General features: G+C 45.9%; 1 protein-coding gene across 4 annotated transcripts; it reads right to left on the bottom strand.

The window, feature by feature from the left end:
• Positions 1 to 1,592: 1,592 nt before the first annotated feature.
• LARP6 (La ribonucleoprotein 6, translational regulator) lies at positions 1,593 to 25,944 on the bottom strand. Of its 4 annotated transcripts, XM_082198099.1 has the most exons (4): positions 6,624 to 6,885; positions 6,188 to 6,235; positions 3,864 to 4,059; positions 1,593 to 3,151 (listed from the first exon to the last, which is right to left on the bottom strand). In XM_082198099.1, the coding sequence occupies exons 1-4, from the start codon at positions 6,656 to 6,658 to the stop codon at positions 2,060 to 2,062; spliced, it is 1,371 nt and encodes a 456-aa protein (XP_082054225.1). In that variant the 5' UTR covers positions 6,659 to 6,885; the 3' UTR covers positions 1,593 to 2,059. The 4 variants fall into 4 exon arrangements, with proteins under 4 accessions (XP_082054225.1, XP_082054228.1, XP_082054227.1 ...); XM_082198102.1 differs by lacking the exons at positions 6,188 to 6,235; positions 6,624 to 6,885 and adding an exon at positions 25,831 to 25,944; XM_082198101.1 differs by lacking the exons at positions 6,188 to 6,235; positions 6,624 to 6,885 and adding an exon at positions 25,094 to 25,314.
• Between the last annotated feature and the right edge of the window lie 209 nt (positions 25,945 to 26,153).

Here is a 26,153-nt window from a genome sequence, read left to right as displayed (position 1 = left end):
TGCTTGCTGGCTTCTCTGTTGTGCGCTGATGGCAGCGGGCAGCACTGTTTTTCTAGAAAATGAGGTGCCGGAATTCACCATGAACACCCTCCCTTGTTCTCTTAGAATGGCAATGGCACCCACCAGAGAGGTGCCGGAACTGAGTTCCGAATCCAGTGTGTTCCGGCTGGAAAAAAACCATTGGCAGTGGGTTCATGGCAGTAGAGGCGTTGGGGGTGGCAGGTGCACACATAAGAGCAGCGGGAGCAGCATTTTCTGCTTTGCCTCTAGCAGCAAAACTTCCTTGGCTGGCCCTGCCATCCATTCCGTAGTGGGGCAGGGTAGTTGTTTTTCCTCCATGGTGTCAGGGAGTGGACTGAGGAGGAATGGTGGGAGCCCCAAACCCTTCTCCTGAATCTTCCCAAGGGCAGGAGGACAGTATTGATGCAGAACAGCGGTTTGCAGAAGGGCATAGTCTAGAGGGGGAAAGCTGGGAAATAGTGGGTGAGGAGCAGCTAGAAGAGGAACCACCAGGAGAGAGAGAGCTGGCAGATTCAGTGTCCTTGGACAGCATTCCTGACCCCCTTCGCCTAAGACTAGAGGGGCTTTGAGAGTGATAGAACAAAAAGCGCAACAGCAACAAGCTCAGATTACCCGAGGTAGGAGTGGCATAGATTAATGGAGATGGGGGGGGGGATGAACCTTCACTGGGAGCAACACCATTTTTTAGGGAGATATGCATTGCTGTGTCTCTTGCTGTGATTATTAAAGAAACTCTGATAAGAACGCTCCTTTTGTTTGATCTTCTCATTCACTGCCACCGGGGAAGGGATCTAATTCCCCAAAGTCTGACACATAAGCATCTCACGTCCTGCAGTCTGCCACATCACTTTCCCCAACTGTATTTCCCAGTAATCTTTAGATCCCTCAGAACAAAATCTTATCAAGGATCATGAACAGCTTACCTGAATAAAAACAACCCCACTGTTGCTGGTTTCTCTCTGAAATACAGTGGTGCCCCGCAAGACGAATGCCTCGCAAGACAAAAAACTCGCTAGACGAAAGGTTTTTTCATTCGCGATTTGCCTCGCAAGACGAATTCCCCTATGCGCTTGCTTCGCAAGACGAAAACGTCTTGTGACTTTGTTCAGCCGTTTAAACCGTGCTTCGCAAGAAGAAAAATTCGTTAGACGGCAAAAATTGCGGAACGAATTAATTTCGTCTTGCGGGGCACCACTGTACACAGCCATGCCGACTCAGGGGCATTCTCAGCTTATGCAGGTGGGTGATGTCTAGGTCCCAATAACCAGGTGACCCCACACAAACTAATGGCCTACCCTAGAATGTGCCACAGTGATCCAATAACTTCCCCCACCTCCAACCTAGATGAATGTAGCAAATTTTGGTTCAAGTGTTTACAGATTCCCTCAGAATTTGTGTAAATATTTTCCATCATAGCAGGGCCCCAAAATGCACTTCATATTAGTTTTGCTGAACCCAGTATTCTCTGCAACCCTCAAGGGTCCTGCGGGGCAGGGGAAGACAAAGCAAACCCATGGCTGAAAACAGTTTTATACATTCCACACTCCAATCCACACCTGCTTGAAGCCTGATGAGCCAGGAGATAAAACATTTTTTAATGTTTGTGGCTTTTTATTCATACCAATACACTTTTTGTCTAAAAAAACACTCAGAATTGTCTTTTTGACCATCAACGCTAGCAATATATCAGAAACTCCAGAGTTCCTTTCAAAGATTACATACAAGAGAGGCTTCGACATACTGTTAAAATAATGGGTACAACTCTGACCATTGCAGACACTAAAATATATTTGCACTTTGCAAAATAAAAAGGTTTCCCCCCTAAAATGTTTGGTTATTCCTGGTATAAAAAAGAGAAGTAAAATGCAGCACAGCTGAGATTTCAGCCAAAATAAAATAAAATGAAGACAACATATAGATTTAAGTGCAAATATAAACATACAAAGCTACACAGATAGAAAAGCTTTTTTTTTTTTTAAAAAAAGGAAAATACTACAATGATGCAAGCCCTAGAGGAGGACAACACTGGAATAGTCCATCAGTTTAATGCACCACACGAAGCTTCTTCGTTCTTTGTGGGCTTGTTCCTTTCGTGGCAGTTATAGAATCCCTTCGTACCATCAGGGCCCCTGGGCAGACGCAGAACGCCAACGGGTAACCCAACTGCAGTCGGTATTTTGGGACTCTGCACTGGGCTGCCTACAGGACTTTTCTCTTGTGTCAGAGTCTGAGCTTGCCGCCTCCTCTGCACCCACGGGCTGCTGGAAGGAGTAACACTACTGTCCGATGAATAATCCATGCATCTCCTTGATGTCTCAGGGCTGGTGCTCAGGCTAAGCCTTCCTTCTCCAGCAAGTGGGGACATCCTGGACACTTTACGCAGTGCAGAAGGGCTGCTCCAAGGGCTGGATCTTGGAGACACGTTTGGGCTAAGATGGTTGTTCTGGTAGGCAGAAAGACTCAATTTGTTGGAAGAGTTGCTTCTGCGCCCAGACATGGGTGATGCTGGGTTGCTCTCAGGCTCGGAGGAGCTGTTGGCTGAAGATTCATCACCAATGAACTGAAGTTCTTCAACCCTCTTGTTCACTGAACGCGTTTTGCTGAGAGCCTTGCTGGAGTCTTCTTCACGGTTCTTGTCTTTGAGGACCTTCTTTTTTGGAGGCTTCATTCCAATGAGGATAACCTTCATGGCAGTTTCATTGTCCCTGATGCACATAGACTCGTGAGCTTTGATAGCAGCATCTACCTCTTCAAACTCGATGATCGCACATTCTTTGGTTCCCACTTGGCTGTATCGGCTGCTGAATCTCTTGATATCTGGTGGAAGATCCCGACCCGGCTTGAGGATGCGAACCGATGAGATGACACCAAACCTGACAAAGGCTTTGAGGAGATGCTCCATTATCTTCTCTTGAACACATCCATTCTCTTGTCCTCCATCTGGAGGATGGAGATCAGAAACCAAGCAGATGTCATAGACAAGCAGCATCTTGCTTGGGAGATTCTCGCTAGGGAAGACGGGGACAGGAGTGTTACGACGGACCTTCCTGTTGTCTTCATTCAGCTCCAAAACATCAGAATATTTCAGGGCATAAGATGTGGTTCTCCAGTCACGGGTCAAGTGTTTTACCTGTAAGGGAAGGGTAGCTCATTGAGAAAAGGCAAAAACATTCCTTTTCTCCCAGGCCTTTGGCTACTTGAACTATCTATGGTCCTTTAAACTGTTGAGGGTATTGTTTTCATTTCTTTCTATGTTATGTCTTTTGTGGTTTTATATTGTAAACAGCCCTGTGATCCTCAGGTCAAGGGTACTATAGAAATTCGAACAAACAAACAAACAAACAAACAAATAAAACACCAGAATAGTATGACATAGCCATGAGTGAATGGGAGAAGCTTTCGTTCACTTGCATAATTTGCCATTAGCCTGGCAGACCAAGGGACACAGGCACACACAACCTACTTCAGGCTGCTGGAGGGAGCAGCAGGACACTCAGTGGCTCTGTGCCAGGCCAGCTGCATATCCTGCAAGACAGCCAGGACTGCATTCCTGCATTGCAGGGGGTTGGACTAGATGACCCTTGGGGTCCCTTCCAACTCTATGATTCTATGACTGCCTCCTGCAGCTTTAGGCTGCCTGCATGGCCCATGTATGGTAACTGAAAGACAGCAAAGCTTTCTTATCGTGGAAATGCCCTCTGGTATCCAAGTTCTGGGCTGACACACAAGCGGAAAGGGACAGGAAGGGAAAACCATATGCATATAGGAGCATAGCCTGAACGGACTCTGCTGGCTCCTCTGGTTGAAGCAACACTTTGCAGCCACCATGCAACAAAACTCACCTTTTTAAAAGATGTCAGGAGCTTGACACTGACGTATCCCATCTTGTTCCTCCGAACATGCTTCAGGAGAAAGGCATCTTTTTCAAGGTTTTCGTCTGAGAAGTAATACTCAATCTGGGCCACCAGCTTCACGATCAGCTCCTGCTCCGGAGGTTTCCAGTTGTGGCCAAAGTCATCCCCGTCATTCTCACCACCACTAGGAAGAGAGAGAAAAGAAGACGATATTGCTCAACACACCTGGATGTCTTATTACAATTTTACACCTGCATTTCTGCTTCTTCCAAGGGAAATATTGCTGCAAGGTGGAATCATTCTTGCAAGGCTCCTTTCAGAAGAGAGTCCTTCTGACCTACAGAAGCATTTCTTTTAATGGAATCACCTGAATAGGAAACTAAAATGATGGTTTCATGTGACACTTAATATGCAAAATAAAAAAATTCCTTCCAGTAGCACCTTAAAGACCAACTAAGTTAGTTCTTGGTATGAGCTTTCGTGTGCATGCACACGAAAGCTCATACCAAGAACTAACTTAGTTGGTCTTTAAGGTGCTACTGGAAGGAATTTTTTTATTTTGACTATGGCAGACCAACACGGCTACCTATCTGTAACTTAATATGCAGCTATGCAACAATGGTCCTACTATGATGTTTCCTCAGAATTAAGCCTTGTTCAAGCAATGTTCTGAGAAATGTTAATTATTAGTCTCCCATTTGTAGCTTCTATTTGCTGTTGCTTCCTGTTTAGTGTGACAGTGCTGTTACTGCTTAATTGCTCCTTCACCTGTCAGTTCCTGATCCAGATTAATTACTGGTTTTGTTTTTCTTTATCTTTACTGTGATATACTGTCTTTTTGCTACTCCAAAATAACTATTTCACAATAAAAAAATAAAAAATAAAAGTGGTAGGAGAGCAACCATTATGACTCTCCAGCAGGGAACTAGAAGTGACTGATTTAGTACTTCTAAACCTTTGTACTTCTAAAAGCCACAAGTGGAAGCTTCTAATTCAAAGGCAATGCTAGCACTGAAAAGCTTCAATAGCACTTTGCTATTCTACACCCGTTTGAGTGGCACTGCAACCATATTTAAAAATTAAAAGAAGAAAACAAGGCACCATAAATCAGGCCCAAAGGAAAACAAAATCAATGAAATGCAATGGGTTGCCAAGAATAAAGTCTGTAAGAATCAAGTACGGTATGTAGAATATGAATGAACAGTAGCAATTCTAGATGGTAACCAAAGTCTTATGAGGTCCGTTTTCATTCATGTGTCACAATGTGACAGAGCAGGAAAGAAAGAATGTGAAATCCATGTATTAGAGGGAGAACTGGACATGATTGCCAGCCCTGGGAATGATGACGTAGTGGTAATAATAATAAAATCTGTGCACTTCACAGGGTTGACAAGCTTGCTGTGTATCTGAAGAAGTGTGCATGCACACGAAAGCTCGTACCAACAACTAACTTAGTTGATCTTTAAGGTGCTACTGGAAGGTATTTTTTTATTTTGACTATGGCAGACCAACACGGCTACCTATCAGAAGCTTGCTTGACTTACTGATGTCAGGCCCAGAAAAACACATTTTTACTTTGCAGAAATCCAAAGCCAAGAAACACTAAATCCTGCAACTTATGTAGAACCATTTAAGGCACCAATTACCAATCCTATATAAGAGCCCAATAAGAGCCCTAGGACTGGATTAGACCCAGGCCCATCTGTTCTCACAGTGAACAAGCCTCTCCCTTTGGAGAGCTCACAAGCAGGATTTAAGAGGACCAGCCCTCTCACCTCTTGTGCCCCTAAGCAGGCCCAAGACTGGCGGGGGCATACGGCCATCGTGGCTATTTTTGTGGCTATTTATATACCTTTTAATCAACAAAAGTCTCTAAGTGCTTTACATAAAACAATATGAAATATTCCAAAGAAAATACTGATAAAATCCCCAGATACATGGAAGTGTGCTTTTAAAACAGGAGACATGTGGGTGTCTCCCCCCATATACAGAGAGAGAGGGAGAGAGACAGAGAGAGGGTGCTCAGAGTCAACCCTTTAAACAAACACACACACACACACACACACACACACACACACACACGAATTACATGTCTGGGTAGGCTATAAAAATTTTTAAGCAGGCGTCAGAAACAGTTCAGAGAAAGCCCCTTCCTAATATTAACAGCACCCACTGACAGTCTTGTCCATCACTACATCTTCTGCGAACAAAAACCACATGTTTTAGTCACCTCTCTCTAGTCCTCAAGGGCAGTAAAAACCACTTTGTTAAGTGATGGAATTATGCCACGTCTTGATAAAGAGATGGCCCACCAGAGATATGATTCATCAAGTGCTGTTGTCTTACAAGTGTCACTTGGTCTGGAAAAAAAGAGAGCAAAGATGCTGAATACTGCTCTCCCCCCCCCCCCCATTTAAAAACATAGGTTGTGTTTTTCGAATATATCACACTGAAGAGTGCAATATACTCTTGTGCCTCAGCAGCTTTGGAGAGGCAAAGAACATAGGATTAGCCTTGATGTGTGCCTGTGTTTGGATTGTCTGATGACTCACAGACAGATGAGTCACAATCTGATGTGGTTGTTTTTCTGGCTCCTTGATCATTTCTTTTTTGGATTTCGTCGTCTCCATAATTTTGCACCCCTCCTCTTCCCTTACCACCCCGCACTGGATATTTCAAATGCAGATTGCTAGGCTCTGTGGAGGCATGGGGGGTTCTCCTTCTCCACCCGCTCCACTGCTCACACACACACATGGATTCAATAGCAGATGCATTCCTGACATTTCAAAAGAGAGGCTCCATCTGCCGCACTGGGCAGAAGCAGAATACAGAGGGGCTTGGGTTGCCTGAGCCCTTGTATCCCAGCTCTACGATGGAGATCTTCTGGAGCTTGTCCCCCATGGTACTGAGGCCCGGATGGCTTCAACTAGAAGCTGGACATTTGGTGGCACTGGTCCCTTCCAACTGAGATTCAGCACAGGAATCCTCGCTTTTGATTTTCAGGTGTTTCTTGAAGGATTTTATTCTATTTTTTATTTTTATTTTTTGTACTGACAGGGTCTTCAGTTTTTGATCAGTTGGTCAAGGGAATGCTTGTGAATACTAGCTGCTGGAAACCACAGGAGGGGAGACGGCTGTTGTGCTTGGTCCGGACATAGGAGCCACCTCCTAGGGGCCTTTGCTTCCCCCCAATAAAATATTTGAGGGGGTCAGGCCCCCCCAAAGTTGATGGACAATGCCATTCAAATGGTGTGCATGTACCACAAATTGTAATCAATTATGCAGGCGGGGCCCCCCCAATATTTTATTCAAGTTGGTATCTGAGTCCAGCTTGCAAGTTCCAGGTCTCTGGCTGGCCCCCTGTGAGATCAGGTTGCTGGACTAGACAGGCCACTGGCTCCATCCAGCAGGTTCTCCTTATGTTTTTATTATTGTTTTTTTAAAAAAATATCTTTTATAGTATAATGTACACTTCCTTGAAATATCATTCTTCTTCTTTGGTGATCCCTTGTAGCCGAGTAAGATTGTCTTCCATAAACACGGTTTTAACAATGAGTCCGTAAGTGACTGTGGAGGCCAATTCTGGATGCACACTTCCTACCACAGTGGGGACATTGGTTTCCGGATGGGAGTTGATCATGGTGTGGATTTGCCAAGCGTGCCTTCCTCTTTGCACGTTTCTCCCTTGCGTCCTGAGTTTGAGCGTCTTCAAAGCCTTTGGTAAAGGCTGTTCTCCAACTGGAGCGCTCGCAGGCCAGTGTTTCCCAGTTGTCAGTGTTTATACTACACATCTTTAGATTTGCTCTGAGACAGTCTTTAAACCTCTTTCATTGACCACCAGCATTATGCTTATCATTTTTAAATTCGGAATAGAGTAGTTGCTTTGGAAGACGATCATCAGGCATTCGTACAACATGACCAGTCCAACGAAGTTGATGTTGAAGAATCATTGCTTCAACACTGGTGATCTTTGCTTCTTCCAGTTCACTGATATTAGTTTGCCTGTCTTTCCAAGTGATGTGTAATTTTTTTTTGAGACATCGTTGATGGAATCTTTCGAGGAGTTGGAGATGGCATTGATAAGTGGTCCATGTTTCACAAGCATACAGTAAGGTTGGTAGTATAATAGCTTTGTAAACAAGCATTTTGGTTTCCCTGTGAATGTCCCGGTCCTCAAACACTCTGCACTTCAATTGAGAGAAAGCCACACTCACAGAGCTCAGGCGATGCTGGATTTTGGCATCAGTGTTGGCCCTTGTGGAAAGATAATGGCCTAGGTAGAAGTGCTTGACATTTTCCAGTGTTACACCATTGAGTTGGATTTGTGGCACTGCAGAGTGGTTATTTTGTACTTGTTGGTCTAGCACTTTGGTTTTTGGGATATTGAGTGATAGGTCAAGCTTTTCGTAAGCTTCTGCAAAGATATTTAGGATGGTTTGGAGGTCATTCTCTGAGCGTGCATACACTACGTTGTCATCAGCATACTGAAGCTCTAAGATGGAAGATACGGTAACCTTACTCTTTGCTTTCAGCCTGCTCAGATTGAAGAGCTTTCCATCTGTTCAATATATGATTTCTATTCTGGTGGGGAGTTTCCCTTCAACATAGAATCATAGAATCCTAGAGTTGGAAGAGACCACAAGGGCCATCGAGTCCAACCCCCTGCCAAGCGGGAAACACCATCAGAGCACTCCTGACATATGGTTGTCAAGCCTCTGCTTAAAGACCTCCAAAGTAGGAGACTCCACCACACTCCTTGGCAGCAAATTCCACTGTCAAACAGCTCTTACTGTCAGGAAGTTCTTCCTAATGTTTAGGTGGAATCTTCTTTCTTGTAGTTTGGATCCATTGCTCCGTGTCCGCTTCTCTGGAGCATCAGAAAACAACCTTTCTCCCTCCTCTATGTGACATCCTTTTATATATTTGAACATGGCTATCATATCACCCCTTAACCTCCTCTTCTCCAGGCTAAACTGTCCCATTAAACTTTAATTAGTTTAATGGTTAGCTAATGTCCAGTGCGCTTCCGATACCACAATGTCCCATTACAGCAGAGCATTTCGCACAGCGGCTCAAGAAGGGCTGGAGAGTGAGCATCTTTTCAATAAAGGAATCTTGGAGCAAGCGGTTTGGAGCTCAAATAAAAGGTTTATTTACACAAAACAAAAAACCCTGGTGAAGAATCACACATTTCAGCAAACACGCCCCAAAAGAAAAGAAAGGGGGAAGGGGAGGGGTAAACACACGAGTGAGTTGACTATTTATACAAACTCACATTCCTGGAAGCCTTACGACCTCCAGCTGCTCAGTGATTAGAGCGTCCTGATTAGAGCTTCTTAACCCTTTAATACCAACACCCCCTCTCGCTCGTAACACTGAGCTGTACCAACCTTAATTCAAATTTAAACCTGAACAGAAACATTTATGAAATTGCGGACTCAAAGCTTTTGTAAAACCGTCTGCGAGATTTTCTTGGCTTGGATAATACTTTAGTTCAATTAAACCTTGTTTTACACTTTGGCATACATTTTGATAACGGATATCCAAATGTTTTGTGTGTGCCTTGAATTGATCTGATTTAGCTAGTTTAATACAAGGTTGATTGTCTTCCCACACTCTGATAGGTAGGGAACATTCTCCAAACAATTCTTGTACCAGTTGCTTATAAAATTCCAGTTCTCTACATACATCTGATAATGCATTGAACTCAGATTCAGTTGAACTTAAAGCTATAAGTGATTGTTTTCTTGATCTCCAACCAATTAGTGCATTTCCAAATTTTATCGCCATTCCTGACACTGATTTTCTATCTGGTCCAGCATCAGCCCAACTGCTGTCAGCCCAACATTCAAGTTGTGTGCTGCCCTCTGCTGATAGTTTTAAGTGAAACCTTTTGGTAGTTTGGAGATACCTTAAAACTCTTTTTACTCCTTGCCAAGCATGCATTGATGGTTTTTCAGCTTGTCTACACAGCATGTTGACAGCATATGTTATATCGGGCCGAGTCCACTGTGCAATGTGGAGTAGACTGCCTATCGCTGACTGGTAAACCCCGGGATTACTGAACTCTGCCTGTTGCTCGGCTTGAGCATCCTTTGTGTAACTTAACTCCATTGGGGTTTTAACACCAGCACAGTCGTCCATTTTAAACCTTTCCAGCAACTGCTGGATCTTAGCTTCTTGGCTGAGCCAATAGTTCCCATCTTCATCTTGCTGTATTTTAACTCCTAGATAAACAGATACATTGCCTAGTGATTTTATCTGAAACCTTTCTCCAAGCTTTGTGGCAAATTGTTGTGCAAGTTTATCGTCCTTTCCACTGTATAATAAATCGTCAACAAATATCAAGACTGCTTCTTGTTCACATCCCGAGCCTTTTAGATAAAGACACGCATCTGCTGCGCTCTTTCTGAACCCCATGCTCTCTAGAACATCGTTTAAGCAGGAATTCCAATTACGGGCAGACTGTTTCAACCCATAAATGGATTTGTGTAAGCGCCAGACCTGGTTTGGCTTGTCTCCTTCAAAACCTGGTGGTGGCGTCATATAGACTTCTTCCTGTAAGTCTGCATTTAAATAAGCCACATTGACATCAAAATGAAACAGCTTATTTCCCTTCTTAGCTGAAGAGGCTAAAAGCATTCTTAATGACTCCGATCTTGAAGTAGGGGCATAAATTTGAGAATAATGAACTCCTTTGCGCTGCGAAAACCCTTTTGCAACTAGTCGGGCTTTATATTGCAACTCCTCAGTAGTTGTGGGCTTTAAACGATATACCCATCGACAACCTACAGCTTGTTGCCCTTCTGGAAGCTCTGTACTTGTAAACACACCGAGAGACTTCATTGAAGCCATCTCTTTTTCCATTGCTTCCTGCCACTTTGCGGCTTCTGAGCTTGGAAGCTGTTGTACCTCTACATAGCTATCTGGCTCACACTGTGCCATATTTACGTATACACTTGTCACCTTAAACCGCTCTGGCGGCTTGCCCTTTGTGGCACGTTTTGACCTGCGCAATTGTTCCTCTTGTGCCCCCTCTGACCGTTGGCTGTCAGAATCTGTCTCAGACTTTATGTCTGGACGTGCCTCTAGGGATAAAGACCTCCGTTTAGATACCTCCCTTGGGCTTGGTGTTGCAGGGGACCTGCTTCGCTTTTGCTGTCTGCTAGGCCTACTGACTAGCGATGTTGGAACACTCTTAGATTCTGGCTTTTCTACCTTAGGAGAAGAACCTTGTGCCTGGTCAGAATCTGCATCTGAACCATGTGCACCATCCCCTTCTGGCTCATCACCCTCTGGACTTTCTTTCTCAGCATAAATGCCTAAATCATCTCTCAAAATGTCAGGGTTAGCATGTAAGTGAGCCCATCTGGATTGCTCACAAAATTCAGCGCTCCTACTGAGGATCACTCTTGTAGTATCCCCATCTGGGTTCACGAACCTCCAAGATTTGGCATGTGGTTCGTACCCACAAAAGATGAGTTTCCTAGCCCTTGGACTTCCCTTTTTCCTTAACGCTTTTGGGATAAGTACATAGGCTTGAGATCCAAACACCCGAAAGTAATTAACTTTGGGCTTCTTCCCATATAAAGCAAAATATGGCGTAGTATCAATTACCGAATTATATACTCGGTTCAGAACATGAGTAGCCGTCTGCCAGGCTTCCGCCCAGTAACTTTGAGGAAGTTTAGCATCAAACAACATAGAGTTTGCCAACTCTTGCAAAACCCTGTTTTTACGTTCGGCCACGCCTCCTTCTTGGGGAGAATAAGGTGTAGACAGATGATGCTTAATTCCCTTTTTCTTAAAGAAATTCTGCAACACAGACCCGGTAAATTCTGACCCTCTGTCTGTTTGAAAAGCAAGTACTCTAGTACCGAATTCAAGTTCTACTGCATGAACCCAATTTTTAACTGTTTCTGCAGTATCTGCTTTTGTTTTGAGAGGAAAAAAACATGTAACCTTTGTTTTGTCATCTGAGAGAGACAGTGCATACCTTGAACCTCCCATGCTAGCAACAGGCATTGGGCCACATAGGTCCATATGCACAAGTTGGAATACTTTGTCAGATTTCCTATTTGAACTGGGATAGCTGCATCTATGAACCTTCGCCCTTTTGCATGCAGTACAATCCAAATACTTAGCACATTTGTTCAATTTGCACCCTTCTGATAATTCAGGTTGTCTTTTAACATACTGAAAATTAATATGTCCCAAACGGCGATGCCATAAATGAACACAAGAATTATGGGTAGGCGAGTTAACACAACCAGCATGAACCTGTGCAACTTCATCTGGACTTGTCTCAAAATAGTATAACCCATCTCTGCATTCCACCTGCAAAAGAGATACATTATTCTTTGAAATAGTGCAAACCCCATTTTCAAACACAGTTTTAAACCCATTTCTATCAAGTTCTGACACAGACAAAATACACCCCTTCATTCCCTTTAGCACGTAGGCATCAATTTCTGTTTGCAAACACTTCAAAAACACTGTGCCTACAGTCTCCAAGGAACGTTTAGTTGAATCTGCCATTGTCACAACTTTAAGGGTTTGCAAATGCCTGCAATTCTGCAAACGGACACTAGATGGTGCCACCAGGTGGTGAGATGCACCACTGTCGATCAACCAGCGTAGATTGCTGCCTTGGCCACACCCTTGCATCAACGCCATTGCTGAAGCCATGTGCTGTGTGCTGTGGGAGTAGCCACGACCTCCTCCTCTTCTTCGACGTCCCCTGGAACTCCTTGTCTGGTAACTAGGGGTAACGGCCTTGGTGCTGTCTTGACCAGGTTCACGTGTACAATTCCTGATTAAATGGGAAGAGGAACCACAGCGAAAACAGTGTCTAGCTGCAAAAGCATTTACTGTGTTCTCAAACTCAGCATCCCCACACTTAGGCACAGCATAACTCCCCTTTGAAGACAAACCTCTTTCTCTTTGCCTTTTACCCTGTTCATCAGCAAGTCGAGAAGAAATGTATTCAAGGGTTAATTCAGATGAAGGCATAGCTTCCAAAGTTAAAGCTAGAGTCTCATAGCTTTTATCAAGAGAAGACAACAATATGTATGACTGCTGCTCCATAGAGAAAGGAATGCCCAGCTGTCTTAGTTGATTAAAGGCAGACACCATTTTGGCAATATGTTCTTTCACACACGCTCCCGGTTGGAGACGTAAATCAAACAAACATCTTGTAGCATGGATCTTGGCCCCCACAGTGTTTCTGGAATTTAGCTGCTGCAGAACCGTCCAGACCTCATGCGTGTTCTTTAACTCAGAAACATAAGGCATTTGCTCTGGTCCCACTGCCAAAACTAGTAGACCTTGGGCTTTCCTGTCGCGTTTCTGAGAAGCTGCCGCTGCTGCTTTGTCTTCTGCAGACGCGTCTGCAGCTGCCTGTAAAGGCGGTGCTTCAGTACAACTCCACAACTCTTTTGCTTGCAACCAAACCCTTACTCTAGCCTTCCAATCTTGCCAATTTTTCCCATTGAGTCGCGTAAACGGGACAGCAAAACTTTCCTGGGACTCTGCCATCCTCCCTGGGGCTTAGGAACGATACTCACAGACCTGTAGACCGTCTCCCAGCTGCTGAGGTGGCTCCTCGAGGAATAAGACGTCTTCCAGCGAGTACAAACTGCGCAGTGCCTCTTTAAAACTTTTCCTAGGCACGTTGCAGGACTCAAGCTGCTTTGAAGGCTTTCGTTGTCGGCAACCGCTTCTGTCTTCGCTCCAGTCCTTTCATAAATCACTCTTAACTGCACTCCTTATCTCCTTCTTGACGTACAAACAACCATAACCTGTCCCATTAAACTTTAATTAGTTTAATGGTTAGCAAATGTCCAGTGCGCTTCCGATACCACAATGTCCCATTACAGCAGAGCATTTCGCACAGCGGCTCAAGAAGGGCTGGAGAGTGAGCATCTTTTCAATAAAGGAATCTTGGAGCAAGCGGTTTGGAGCTCAAATAAAAGGTTTATTTACACAAAACAAAAAACCCTGGTGAAGAATCACACATTTCAGCAAACACGCCCCAAAAGAAAAGAAAGGGGGAAGGGGAGGGGCAAACACACGAGTGAGTTGACTATTTATACAAACTCACATTCCTGGAAGCCTAACGACCTCCAGCTGCTCAGTGATTAGAGCGTCTTGATTAGAACTTCTTAACCCTTTAATACCAACATAAACATGCCCAGCTCCCTTAGCCGTTCCTCATAAGGCATCGTTTCCAGGCCTTTGACCATTTTGGTTGCCCTCCTCTGGACACGTTCCAGTTTGTCAGTGTCCTTCTTGAATTGTGGTGCCCAGAACTGCATTGGCTTTTTTAGCTGCCGCGTCACACTGTTGGCTCATGTCAAGTTTGTGGTCAACCAAGACTCCTAGATCCTTTTCACATGTACTGCTCTCAAGCCAAGTGTCGCCCATCTTGTATTTGTGCCTCTCATTTTTTTTGCCCAAGTGCAATACTTTCTCCCTGTTAAAGTTCATCTTGTTTGTTTTGGCCCAGTTCTCTAATCTGTCAAGGTCGTTTTGAAGTGTGATCCTGTCCTCTGGGGTGTTAGCCACCCCTCCCAGTTTGGTGTCATCTGCAAATTTGATCAGGATGCCCTTGAGTCCATCATCCAAGTCATTGATAAAGATGTTGAATAAGACCGGGCCCAAGACAGAACCCTGTGGCACCCCACTAGTCACTCTTCTCCAGGATGAAGAGGAACCATTGATGAGCACCCTTTGGGTTCGGTCAGTCAGCCAGTTACAAATCCACTGAGTGGTAGCATAGTCAAGACCGCATTTTTTAGTTCTCTGGTTCTTCTTTGAACCTCAGCCTTAGCGTTGGCATAGGTTTTTTTCTTAGTGGCGCAGTTTCTACCTCTTTGCCAGATCTGAAAGGTCTTCCTTTTCTTGTCAATCATGTGTTCAATCTCACTGTCATTCTCATCAAACTAGTCCTGGTGTTTCTTGGTTTGGTATCCAATCATTTGTTCACTGGCTGCAATAATGGATGTTTTTAGCTTGGTCCAGTGTTCCTAGATGTTATCAGGGAATTCTGAAAGCAGATGGTCCTTAAGAGTCGTTTGGAAGCACTCCCAATTAATGGGATCTTGAAGGGCTTGAGTGTTCATTTTGTGCCTTGGTTTCCTTCCTTGAAGCCTGCATTGAGGTATAATCTTGATAGCCATCGTGGAGCGTATTAGTCTGTGATCCGTCCAACAGTTGTCGGCGCTTGTCATAGCTCTGGTAAGGAGCACATCATGGCAATCTTTAGCACAGACAATAACATAGTCTAAGAGGTGCCAATGGTTTGACCGAGGATGCCTCCATGAAGTTTTAAATTTATTTTTCTGTCGAAAGAGTGTGTTGGTAATAACAAGGTTGTGCGCTGCACATATCATTAAAAGTAAAATTCCATTCTGGTTGCTGCTGCCAACTCCTTCTTTTCCAACAGTCCCAGGCCACAGATCAAAATCTCGCCCAACTCTTGCATCAAAATCACCCAGGAGGATAATTTTATCTTCCTTAGGCGTCTCTGATAGGACGGTATCCAGCTGAGAGTAAAAATTTTCTTTAATGTCTTCATTGGCATCCAGTGTTGGTGCATAAGCGCTTATAATAGTAGTCTGTTGGTTTTTGGTGAGCTTTATTCGAAGGGTTGAGAGATACTCATTAATGCCGGTAAGGACTTCTGACAGAAGCTTCACAAGATCGTTTTTGATAGCGGAGCTGTCAGATAGACCTTTCCAGAAGAAAGTGTAGCCTCCTTTTTCTTCCTTCAGTTGTCCCTCGCCTGCTCTTTGAGTCTCTTGAAGCGCTCCAATATCAATGTTAAAACGTCACATCTGTCTTGCAATGATGGCAGCTCTGCGTTCAGGATGCTCACTGTCTGTGTTATCTGATATGTTACGAAGTCTGTATATTCCATGTTACAAAGTTCAATTGTCTTTTACGACCGTTAGGTGGTGACTCCACTGGGTGCTGTAATCCAATTAGGGAAAAAGGGAAGCAGACTATGTTTAGGGCACCTTTTCTAGCCCCTCCCCCTTTTCGGGGTGAGCAGAGTGGATGCTAAAAAGGGCTGCTCAGTCATGGATACAGCTGCTGAGCTGCTTAACTTCCTCGTTCCTTGAGTCAGAACGACAGAATCTGTATCCACCACCCATGTGCCGGTTCATGACTAGGGGCTTCCAGATTTCACAATCCTGCCCCTGTTACCATTTGCCGATTGCCATGGGACTTTTGGGGTTTGGGTTGGGTTTTTGGAAGACACCTGTGTGTGAATTTGTTTTATGTGTGTAGATCAGTGCACACTGACCAACGCGCAGTCTTCGCAGTAGGGCTCTGTTCCGATGGCGTGAAGTAGTCACAACAAACTGGTAGATTCCTATCTGCTGCAGCCTTCATCCACCTTCACATCCGTTTTAACACACTACTTGTTATCACCTGCCTGTTCTGCCGTTGAGGACTTCTTGGATCATTCTTTGTCTAGCTCCTTCCCTTTGACCTTACCGCCTTGGGTGACCCTGCTGGGAGTATGAGATTCCCAACGGCTTCACTCACAGGAGTCATAGGAACATGCAAGCCCACTCACCACAACAAGGTGATGATCCACGAGTGGGTTGAAATATCGTATGATACTTTGGTATAGAAATAAATTTATAAAAGAAGAAGTTATTATATCACCATGCATACTTACTGTAAAATACACAATTCTGGAGATCCATAACTGATAATAACTGTCCAAACTAGGTTATCTTGGAATACTGCTATGTATACCCTCTAGAAAGATGGGGAGCACTTGGATCAAAACACATTAATAATACCTGAGATGCTATTGAAACATTTTCATCAATTTGAATAATATGGCAACACATGTTCAAAAAAATAATTTGACCTTTTCTCCCACACTAAAATGACTATGTGGGGAGAGCAGACTCTAAAAATAGGGAAATAAATGGGGTTATGGAAGAGCTGAATAAATTCGGCCATATTAATGTTAGGCCAATTGATAGACGAGAAGGATGAATTTTATGTATACTCTATGTTAAGAGTTATGTTAAGGGTAATATGAATTACAGTGGTGCCTCGCAAGACGAAATTAATCCATTCCGCGAGTCTCTTCGTCTTGCAGTTTTTTCGTCTTGCGAAGCACGGCTATTAGCGGCTTAGCGGCTATTAACGGCTTAGCGGCTTTAAGAAAAAGGAAACAAACTCGCAAGAACTCGCAAGACGTTTCGTCTTGCGAAGCAAGCCCATAGGGAAATTCATCTTGCGGAACGACTCAAAAAACGGAAAACTCTTTCGTCTTGCGAGGCATTCGTCTTGCGAGGGACCACTGTACCCTTAAATGCTCAATGGCAATATGTTCAGATAAAGCATTGGCTAACTACCACTTATGGACCAGTAGCTTAAAATTAACTCTTATGTAACAAATACACCCCACTATCACCTTATACAAATGTTTTTTTTAGCAGCAAACCAGTTTGAAATACAGATATTAAGGGAGGGAGGAAGTGTAAGAAAGAACTTGAAGTCTCAATCTCAACCAAGCAATGGGAAACTGTATTCTCTAACAGGGGTGTCTCTAGACCTTAAACTAAGACTCATACAACAAAAAAATAATAATTAGAATTTACTGGATTCCATTACATTTGTTAATGAAAGGGTTATCTAAGACATTGAGCTGCTGGAGATGTAACAAGGACAATGCTTCTTTAAAATATATGTTCTTACAATGTCCTACATTGGCAGAGGGTAATAGAAAGGATTAATGTGACTGTATGGAAAACTCTTAGATTTGCAGAAGAAAGCATCATTTTGAATTATATACCAAATACATGGAACCTAACAAAGGGACAATATGAATGGACTCTCTGCACCCTTACTATGGCAAAAATACAGGTATTGATGAACTGGAAGAAAAAAATGAGGTTCCCTTCAACGAATGGGGAAAAAAATATGTACAGTATAAACTTGCAACACATGAACAAGTTGCGTACAAACATAGACTTGCCATGGACAAATTTAATGATATTTAGAAATCATTTTTATACACTGTATTAGGTTAGGTTTAGGATAAGTGAAATAACGATCTTGTAATGTTTATGTTTTCTTCCTTTTTTCCTCTTTTGTCTTTTTAAAAATTCTTTTTATTCTTTTCTCTTTTTTACACAGGTGTATCTTAACAATTGTTATTTTTTCATGTCTTGTTTTACCTTGTGCACTTATAATTTTATACTGGGTACAACTATTCTTTTTATTTTTCATATATGTATAACCTGCCCAATCCAGTGCAGAAACCAGCTGAGTGAGCTGTTACGCCTGGACTTCAAAAGAATGGAAACCTTTAATGCCATGGACTCTCAAGGTCTGCTTCACTGCCTTGTTTCTTAAAGAGCTGCCATTAGCATACCCGCCCCCGCATTTCAGGAGGGCAAATCGGGGCACCCCCCTCCACCATCTCACTGCCGGCTCCTTTGCCCACTTGCTCCTTCGCTGCCACTGCCACCCCACTGCCACCCTTCCTTCCCCCCACCTTCCCCCGCAACCTCCTCCTCTGTGGCCTCCTCTTTCTCCTCCAAGGCCTTGACCAAAGTTGCGTCAACTGGCACCCAAGGGAGAAGCTGCTACCCTCCTGCCCTCCTCACTCTGGTGTGAGCCAACTGACTCACACCACAGGGCAGGACAAAAAAACGCCTGTCTTTGGGTCCAACACGCTGGTGTGGCCAGAGCACAGGAGTCATAATGGGACATCCAGGATTGGGTGGCTTCTGTCCATCTGGGATGTCCCACCTAAAACGGGACACTTGTGCGCTATGCATTGGAAGTTGCCTCTTGCCAGTGTAGACTGTTTTTCTAGCCTGGGATTTTCCACTCTGATTGACAGCTGACTTTCCTGGGGGTGAGGAAGAAACAGCCCTCTCTCATTGCCAGCTGCCTGGCCCTTTCAAGTTGCGGAGCTTCTTTAGATTGAACCAGAAGCTGTCTGGTGCTCTGCCATTGAGTCACTAGGATTCCTTCTCAACTTTTGTTTAAAGGGTTTGAGACAATTTTGTTTGCCCCAGCCAATGAGAGAGAAACACACAAACACACTTCAACTTTATATCAGTAGTTGCGTACTCATTTCTAAAACAGCCAAAATATAATTTGGGAATTAACAGCTGCATTTTGCAAATGACAGCTCTACAAGGGTGGCAGCCGGAAGGGAAGGCAACATCTTGACTTGGTAAAGGAGGTTAGAAACAGCTGTTATTTTACTTTTCAAGAGAGGGAAGTGCAGACCACACGTGTATAACACTTCCCTGCTCAACTGGGCTGGAAACACTGGTGTCATGTCCTTCTCCAAAGCACATGTAAAAGTCGCAAGCATTTCCTTTTTCCTTCCAAGAGTGGAAAGAGACACAGGAGGGTCTTAAGGGATCAGGGTAAAAGAGCAGGAAAAATGTTCTCTAGTTGTCGTTCCTTTCAACAGTGGAATTTTTTATGTGTGTATGGCTTTTTTTCAGCAGGAACTCGTATTCATTGTGAGTTCTGGCACCTTTTCTTCTAGAAATAGATATAGATAGTGACATGGGTGGCGCTGTGGTCTAAACCACTGAGCCTCTTGGGCTTGCCGATTGGAAGGTTAGTAGTTCGAATCCCTGTGACGGAGTGAGCTCCCTTTGCTCTGTCCCAGCTCCTGCCAACCTAGCAGTTTGAAAGCACACCAGTGCAAGTAGATAAATAGGTACCGCTGGGGCGGAAAGGTAAATGGCATTTCCGTGCGCTCTGGCACTTGGCACAGTGTTCTGTTGAGCCAGAAGCGGTTTAGTCCTGCTGGCCACACAATCTGGAAAGCTTTCTGTGGACAAACACTGGCTCCCTTGGCCTGAAAGCGAGATGAGAGCTACAACCCCATAGTCGCCCTTGACTGGTCTTAACCATCCAGGGGCCCTTTACCTTAGATATAGATATAGATCATATAGATATAGATTACATAGATTATATAGATGATATATAGATGTTGTTGTTTTATAGTTTGCTGATTATTCACTAATTTGTGGTTGTAATTTAGCTAACATGACCCACTCTGGGACCTTAGGGTGAAGGGTGGGTAAGAAATGCCAAAAATAAAATAAGTTAATGAAATCCCATTAGCGTCCAGGTTCACAAAGTTACCACAATGGTACCCAAGCCTAGTTTCTACACACATGCAACATACACCAGTATAGCTTATTTACTGAATTAAGCAGAATTCAGGATAGAAAATGTTGCGTATAGTTTCCTGCAGGCACTAAGGTGGTCCTGGGGTGGTGAGGTTGATGGGGCATCCAATCTCACCCTGTTAGCATGCTATTTTTGCAATTGCCAGAAACGAGGAAGGATATACAGGGTATGTGTGTACAGAGAGTCTAAGACAGGCCATAATCTCCTTAGTACCCCTGAAAATCTCTTTGTTCTGAGTCATACTTTCCAACAAGGAGATGGTACTGCTTCAGGTCAACCCTCTGCATGTCTACTCAGAAGTAAGCCCCTTGCAGTCCAAGTGCATCAAGGACTTCTACCCAGCAAGGGAGTAGTGTCACAGGGGGACAGCAGCTATTTCTTACAAATGCAGAGAGCTGTCTGCAAGTCAGCATAGTGTAGCAAAAGGCCACCGTAAAAAAGGGAAATTCTTCTGCTGGTGTCTGCATTGGGCAGGGGTAGTGTTTAGGGTTTTTTATTGATATAAAAATTTTGTATGTGTAAATTGTTGGATTTGTTTGTGTGTTTTGTTGATGTTTTATTTATTCCTTATGACTACTTTTGTTATGTTGTAATTACATATATTTTTCATGTTGAAAGCCACCTTGAACATGGTTTGAACTATGGAAAAGGAGGGACTCTCTTGGGTGGGAGAGCCACTGTGTGGAGGCTCCTCTTTATTTTCTAACCAAACATGATTTGGATGCTGGTGGGACAAGAATGAGAGAGACCCTTTCTTCTGGCACCCCCTCGCAACAATTCTGTAGCCTACCAGAAAGTTTTTCAGGTCACACACACCATTTTGATTTGGGTTACGGCTATCAGTTAGTTCTATGCTGGGCCATGTTAGCAAGCCCAGGTGGGACTTCTGGATGTGCCTCCTACTTACTGAACAAAAACTATTCTGCTTCGGACCCCAGAGTCCTGGTTACTGGGTAAACATTATCCAGAGTTCATTTAGATCTCTCCCTGTCCCTTCCCCTGCAATGCTACACACCCTCCAAATGTATGCATGATTGAAACCTATTCAAAAGTCAAGTGAAACCAGTAGTAGGGGAAGAAGGGAGAGACAGGCACAGAATGCTGCAGAGCTACTATTCTACGCCAGTACTATGGGGGATGCCCAGCGCCAGCTCATTAAGACAGCGGCAATCCAAGATTATGCCTAGGATCTTCCAGATCCATTTATTTCTAGGTGACTCCTTGCAAGCAGCCAGTAGTGCGTCACAGTCCAGAGGGAGACTTCAACAAGCCAATCACACTAATTAACAGCAGCTTCCTAACAGGCCGTCCTGCCCTATTTCACTAATCTCTGAGTGATGCAGCCACCCTAATCTTTTTTCCTCCATCATGAAAACAACCACCTGCCCACTGCTCCAGAGTCTTGATGGAAACAGGTGCCCAGCAGGTCACTCGTTCATATGCGTGCGTGCGTGCGTGCCTGCATAAGACTGCAACACACACCCATACATCCAGCACAGCCAAAACACCCCCATTCTCCAAGTGTCATTTGGAGATAGCAAGCAGAGACTCATACACTCCCTGAAATGAAAGTCATAGCCACATTGATATGAGTTACAGTTAAAGAACCCATGGTCTGAAGTGGATTTGTAAATTGTAGTCCGGTGCAATCTCCAGTTAAAGGGTGTGGAAGGTGACAGGTCTTGGTGTCCCCAGTGGTGCAGTTAGGTGATTTTAGACTTTGGACTTAATGGTTTCAGTTTCTCTCCCTCCCTCCCTCCCCCCCCCCACTTCAAAATGTGATAAGCTGGTCCTACTGCCCTTGGGAGTCCTCCTGCTCATTTGGACAGGTGGGGCACTGTGCATCTGCCCCCAAGTCCTGCCCTCGCACCACTGCCCATCCATCTCTTGCACAGGAGAATCATAAATTCACTTCTCAAGATTAATGACCCTGAACTGAATTTGCAATAGAATTAGAAGTCGTTGTGTCTGCTGTTTGTTATGTACTTCAGATCACCTTGTTATGACACAATTTCCCTAAATCTATGACTTTTCTTTCTTGATTCATTCATCTTACTATATTTCTTCCATAACATTTCATCAAGGAAGCTACTTTCTCTTAGGAAAAGGTTTCTGTGTTCACTGTTCCAAGCGGTGGTGCTGGCTATTAGCTTAGATAGCTTCAAAAGTGAATCAGGCAAATTCAGGAAGGAGTGGAACCTGCACATCTAGCAAGGGAAGATAAAGTGCTAGGAAGTAACAGAGGGGTTCACTCTGGGGCCCAATTGTTTCCTGCTTGGCAGGGGGTTGGACTCGATGGCCCTTGTGGTCTCTTCCAACTCTATGATTCTATGATTCTAATTATGGGCTTCCTAGAGGCATTCATTTGGTTTGGCACCATGGTAAGCAGGATGCTGGGCTAGACTAGATGGGCCACGGGGCTCCTGGTCCAGAAGCCGTACAAGGAATGGTTGCAAGAGCTGGGTATATCTAACCTGGAAAAGAGAACATTAAGGGTACAGAGGATAAGCTGACTTCAAACATCTGAATGGTTGTTATGTAGACAATACAGATATGTTCCGTGTATGGGAAAGGCAGGGAACCAAATCTGGGCTCAACATGAGGCAGAGCATCTCAGTGGTGATGTTTGACAGTGGGGCAAACTCCCTTCACTAGAGGTATTTAATCCCCCCCCCATTCTTTAAATTAATTTTCCAAATTTATAACAAACATAAAAGAAAAACATTACAATATAAAAAAGACAAATGAACAAACATATATCCTAACTGTTAACATCCCAATTTAATTATCATTATTGGATGATTTCCTCGAGTCCCCCTAGCTGAGTTTCCATATAACTCATTGTAGCAGTTTTCCAATATCTAATTTCAAATAAAATTAACTTATTCAATTAACATCTTTCTCTCTCTTCATAGTGTTCTCTATCCATAATGTTATACAAGTTAACATATTTAACTCCTAGGCCAATTTGGTACTTACAAATAATTCTACTTATGTTATCTTAGAATATCTAACTAGATAGTACACTGGAGGTATTTAAGCAGAGGCCGGAGGTCCATCTGGCATGGAGGCTGTAACTGTGGATCCTGCATTGAGCAGCTGGTAGGACTAAAGGACCTCCAAGCCCCCCCCCCCTTCACGTTCTTCATGCGGGTGGTGGAGAAAAACCCACGTGGCACATCCTTAGCTGGCGGCATTAACCCCCCCCCCCTTGGAGGACAACATCGGTAATAAGGCTGGCGAAGGTGCAGCCCTCCAGATGCTGCTGGATTTCAACTCTCCTCGCCACCCGAAGGTGGCTGCTGCTGACCCCCTCGCAGCGCACCCGGGAGCAGAGCCAGGCGGATTTCGAGGGATGGGAAAGTAACGGAGGTCACCTCCTCCTTCTGCTCCTCCTCTCCTCCTCGGGGGCAGCAGATTGCAGGCGCTCAGCTGGCGCAGCCCCCCCGCCCCCCCCGCCCGTGCCAGGTCAGCAGGAGATCCCTTCCTCTCCCCTGGGGGCGGGCGGGGCGGGGGGAACCTCGTCTCCCGGGCTCCCGGCCAAGGGCGACTTTGCAGGAGGAGGAGGAGGAGGAGAGGGCGAGCGCCGCTCCTGTTGCGCCCAGCCTTCCTGCAGGATTTGGGAGCCTCTTGGGTCGCGTCACGCGGCGCCTGCGTCAGCTGCTGCGCCAGGATCCCCTTGAGGATGCGGGGCACCCGCCCGCTCCCTGCCGGGGGGAGAAGCTGGCCCGCGTGCCCCTTGGCAGGGGAGCCTCTGCGTTGTTTATGGAAGGGGGTCTTTTAACAGCATCCATAGCAGGAGAGAATAGGGAGCAATAGCAAAACATCATGCAAGGGGGGGGCAAGGGAAGGCGGGCCCGACGGGGGGGGGCGCGGGGAGGAGGATGTTATTCTCTCTTCCAGATGCTGCAACACTCTGAGGCTGTGCACACATGGTTCTTTCCCTCAATTCGAATCAAAGCTGCTTTGGGAAGGAAACACATCAAAGCAGAGCACCAGGATGGATAAGGATTGTGGCAAAAGCTACGTGCGCACCGCTTCCCCAACTGCATGCAGAGTCAACGGAACTGTGGGGGCGGCCCTCTGCCCACCACCCCTGGCAATTGGCCAGGCAGGGTGGGATGTCAATGGGAGGGGGAGTCCCGCAACATCTCGACAGTCACGGATTCCCCATCGCTGACAGAACGGGTTCTGAACTCAGGGCTGAGATTCTGTTCCTTCCTTGGTGGTGGAAGGCAGGTGGCAGCAGTTTTGCCAATGTCAACAGTTCCCGTGTTGGCTAAACAGTTGTTTTCTGCACAGCAGAGGGAAGGGAATGCTGGGAGTTCCCAGACTGCGCAATTGGAGAGGGGCAAATGTGAGGGGACAGGACAGGGAGGAATCGGGGTAGAAATGTTTTCACGGAAAGGGCGCCCCATGCCCAATGGGCAGCTATAAGGAGGACTGGGTTTGGGGTTTTTTATGGACCTCATTCTCTTCACATCTTGGCAGAGCCAAACTGGATGTGACACCAAATGCATCTTTAGCAATCATGGTGGAGTTTGTCGGAGAAGGGCATCGTTCAGCGGCAGAGCCCATGCTCTCCGTGCAGGAGGTCTCAGCTGAAGCCCCTAAGGAAGGAGCTCGGGGGACTGAAGGATGGTTTAATAAGACAGTCTGCTATGGTCATGGGTAGTGAGCAGATTTTGACACTTCGAGTTGGGGGTGGGGGTGGGGTTCATGGAAGGGGAGGAAAGACTTAAGCCTCCTCTCTTGATATTCTGTGGACCTAATGGAGTACCACACACACACACACACACACACACACACGCCACCATTTCTTTTTTAAAGAATCCTGATACCACTCAGCATCGCATCTCCTTTGGTCCCAAGATACCAAAAATAGAAATGTCTTCTTTGTGCATTGAACTAGTGCTAGTTACTGTGTGGATGGAATATGAGGTGAAGTGTATTATAGCCAATGCAATCATCACAGACACCCGGCCACGCGTGCTTAAAAGGGGGACTGCGCACATTACCTGGTCACTCCGAGCTGGATCCAAACTGCCTCCTTGTAGCTAACACAGGTCTGGAGGCTTAGCCAGCGGCTCCACCGATTCCCCCGCCTGCTCTCCGGGGCGAGCTCCCCTCCATCATAGATGGAAAGCGCTGAACTTCCTATGGAAGCTCGTGGGAGAAAAACTTCTTTCTTTCTTTGCCTCCTCTCCCACTTTCTGTAGAGGAGAGTTTGCGACTTGCCCCTTGCCACCGGCTTTCTCTTTTGCAAAAGCCCATCACAAGGGCTGACACCTCTCCATTCCCCAAATGCAGAAATCCTAGACGTCGAGTCCTACCCCCCCCCCCCCAGCAGGAGCGGGAGACTTCGCTGGTGGATTGTGAGCCTTGTTCACTATTGCGGACTAATAGCGCCGTTTGGATCACCCCCCAAATACCGCGAGTCAAGCCTCGCTCAACGGCTTCGCGAAAGAAGAAGAGCAGAACTGCGTTGCTCGAGCCCAGCCAGCCCGGGCCTGGAGGGGAAAGGCCGCGAGCAGGTTCCGGAGCGACTCCCGCCTGCGCCCCATGCCCCTCGCTCTGCAGTTGCAAAGGAGCCGCCCGCTTGGGAGCGAGGGACCTTGCCAGCCCCGGGACGCGCAGCTCACTTCCAGCCCCGCTGAATGCGGAGTCCGCGCAGGCCAAGCCAGCCCCGGAGCGGGAGGCGGAGGAAGCCAGGCCCGGGCAAGCGGGGCTCCCCCGCCGGGCGCCCCGTCCCTACCTGGACCTCCCGCCGCCGCCCCGCCCGGCCTCGTCTTCGCTGCCGCTGCCCGCGGGCTCGAGGCTCAGGCGCGCGTCCTCGTCCTCCTCGTCGTCGAGCCGGGCATCGGGCGCCGCGGCGACGCGGATCTCCACGGGGCCGGCGCCCCCGGCCCGCCGCCCGCCCGCCTCCGCCATGCCGCGCCCGGAGCCTCCCTCCGCCTGCCGCGCCAGCCGAGCCGGGAGGCGCCGCGTCCCCCTCCGCCTCCTCGCCGGAGGAGCCGCCCTCCAGCCGCCGCTGCCCGCCCGCCCGCCCGCCTCCTCCAGCCGCGCCAAGCCGGGCGC

The sequence above is a fragment of the Podarcis vaucheri genome (assembly GCF_965113315.1).
Source record: "Podarcis vaucheri genome assembly, chromosome: 14".
Classification (NCBI taxonomy): Eukaryota; Metazoa; Chordata; class Lepidosauria; order Squamata; family Lacertidae; genus Podarcis; species Podarcis vaucheri.
The sequence above is the reverse complement of the archived record's forward strand: the minus strand, read 5'-3'. Positions and strand labels throughout refer to the sequence as shown.

Excerpts from the sequence above, each read along its gene's own strand:
- LARP6 (XM_082198099.1), bottom strand. The coding sequence starts at position 6,658 with ATGTCAGGAATGCATCTGCTATTGAATCCATGTGT. Across the intron at positions 6,236-6,623 it reads CTGCTATTGAATCCATGTGT|ACCAAGTGACACTTGTAAGA; the intron begins GTGTGTGAGCAG and ends CTTTTTTTCCAG. Across the intron at positions 3,152-3,863 it reads TCCTGACATCTTTTAAAAAG|GTAAAACACTTGACCCGTGA; the intron begins GTGAGTTTTGTT and ends CTTCCCTTACAG.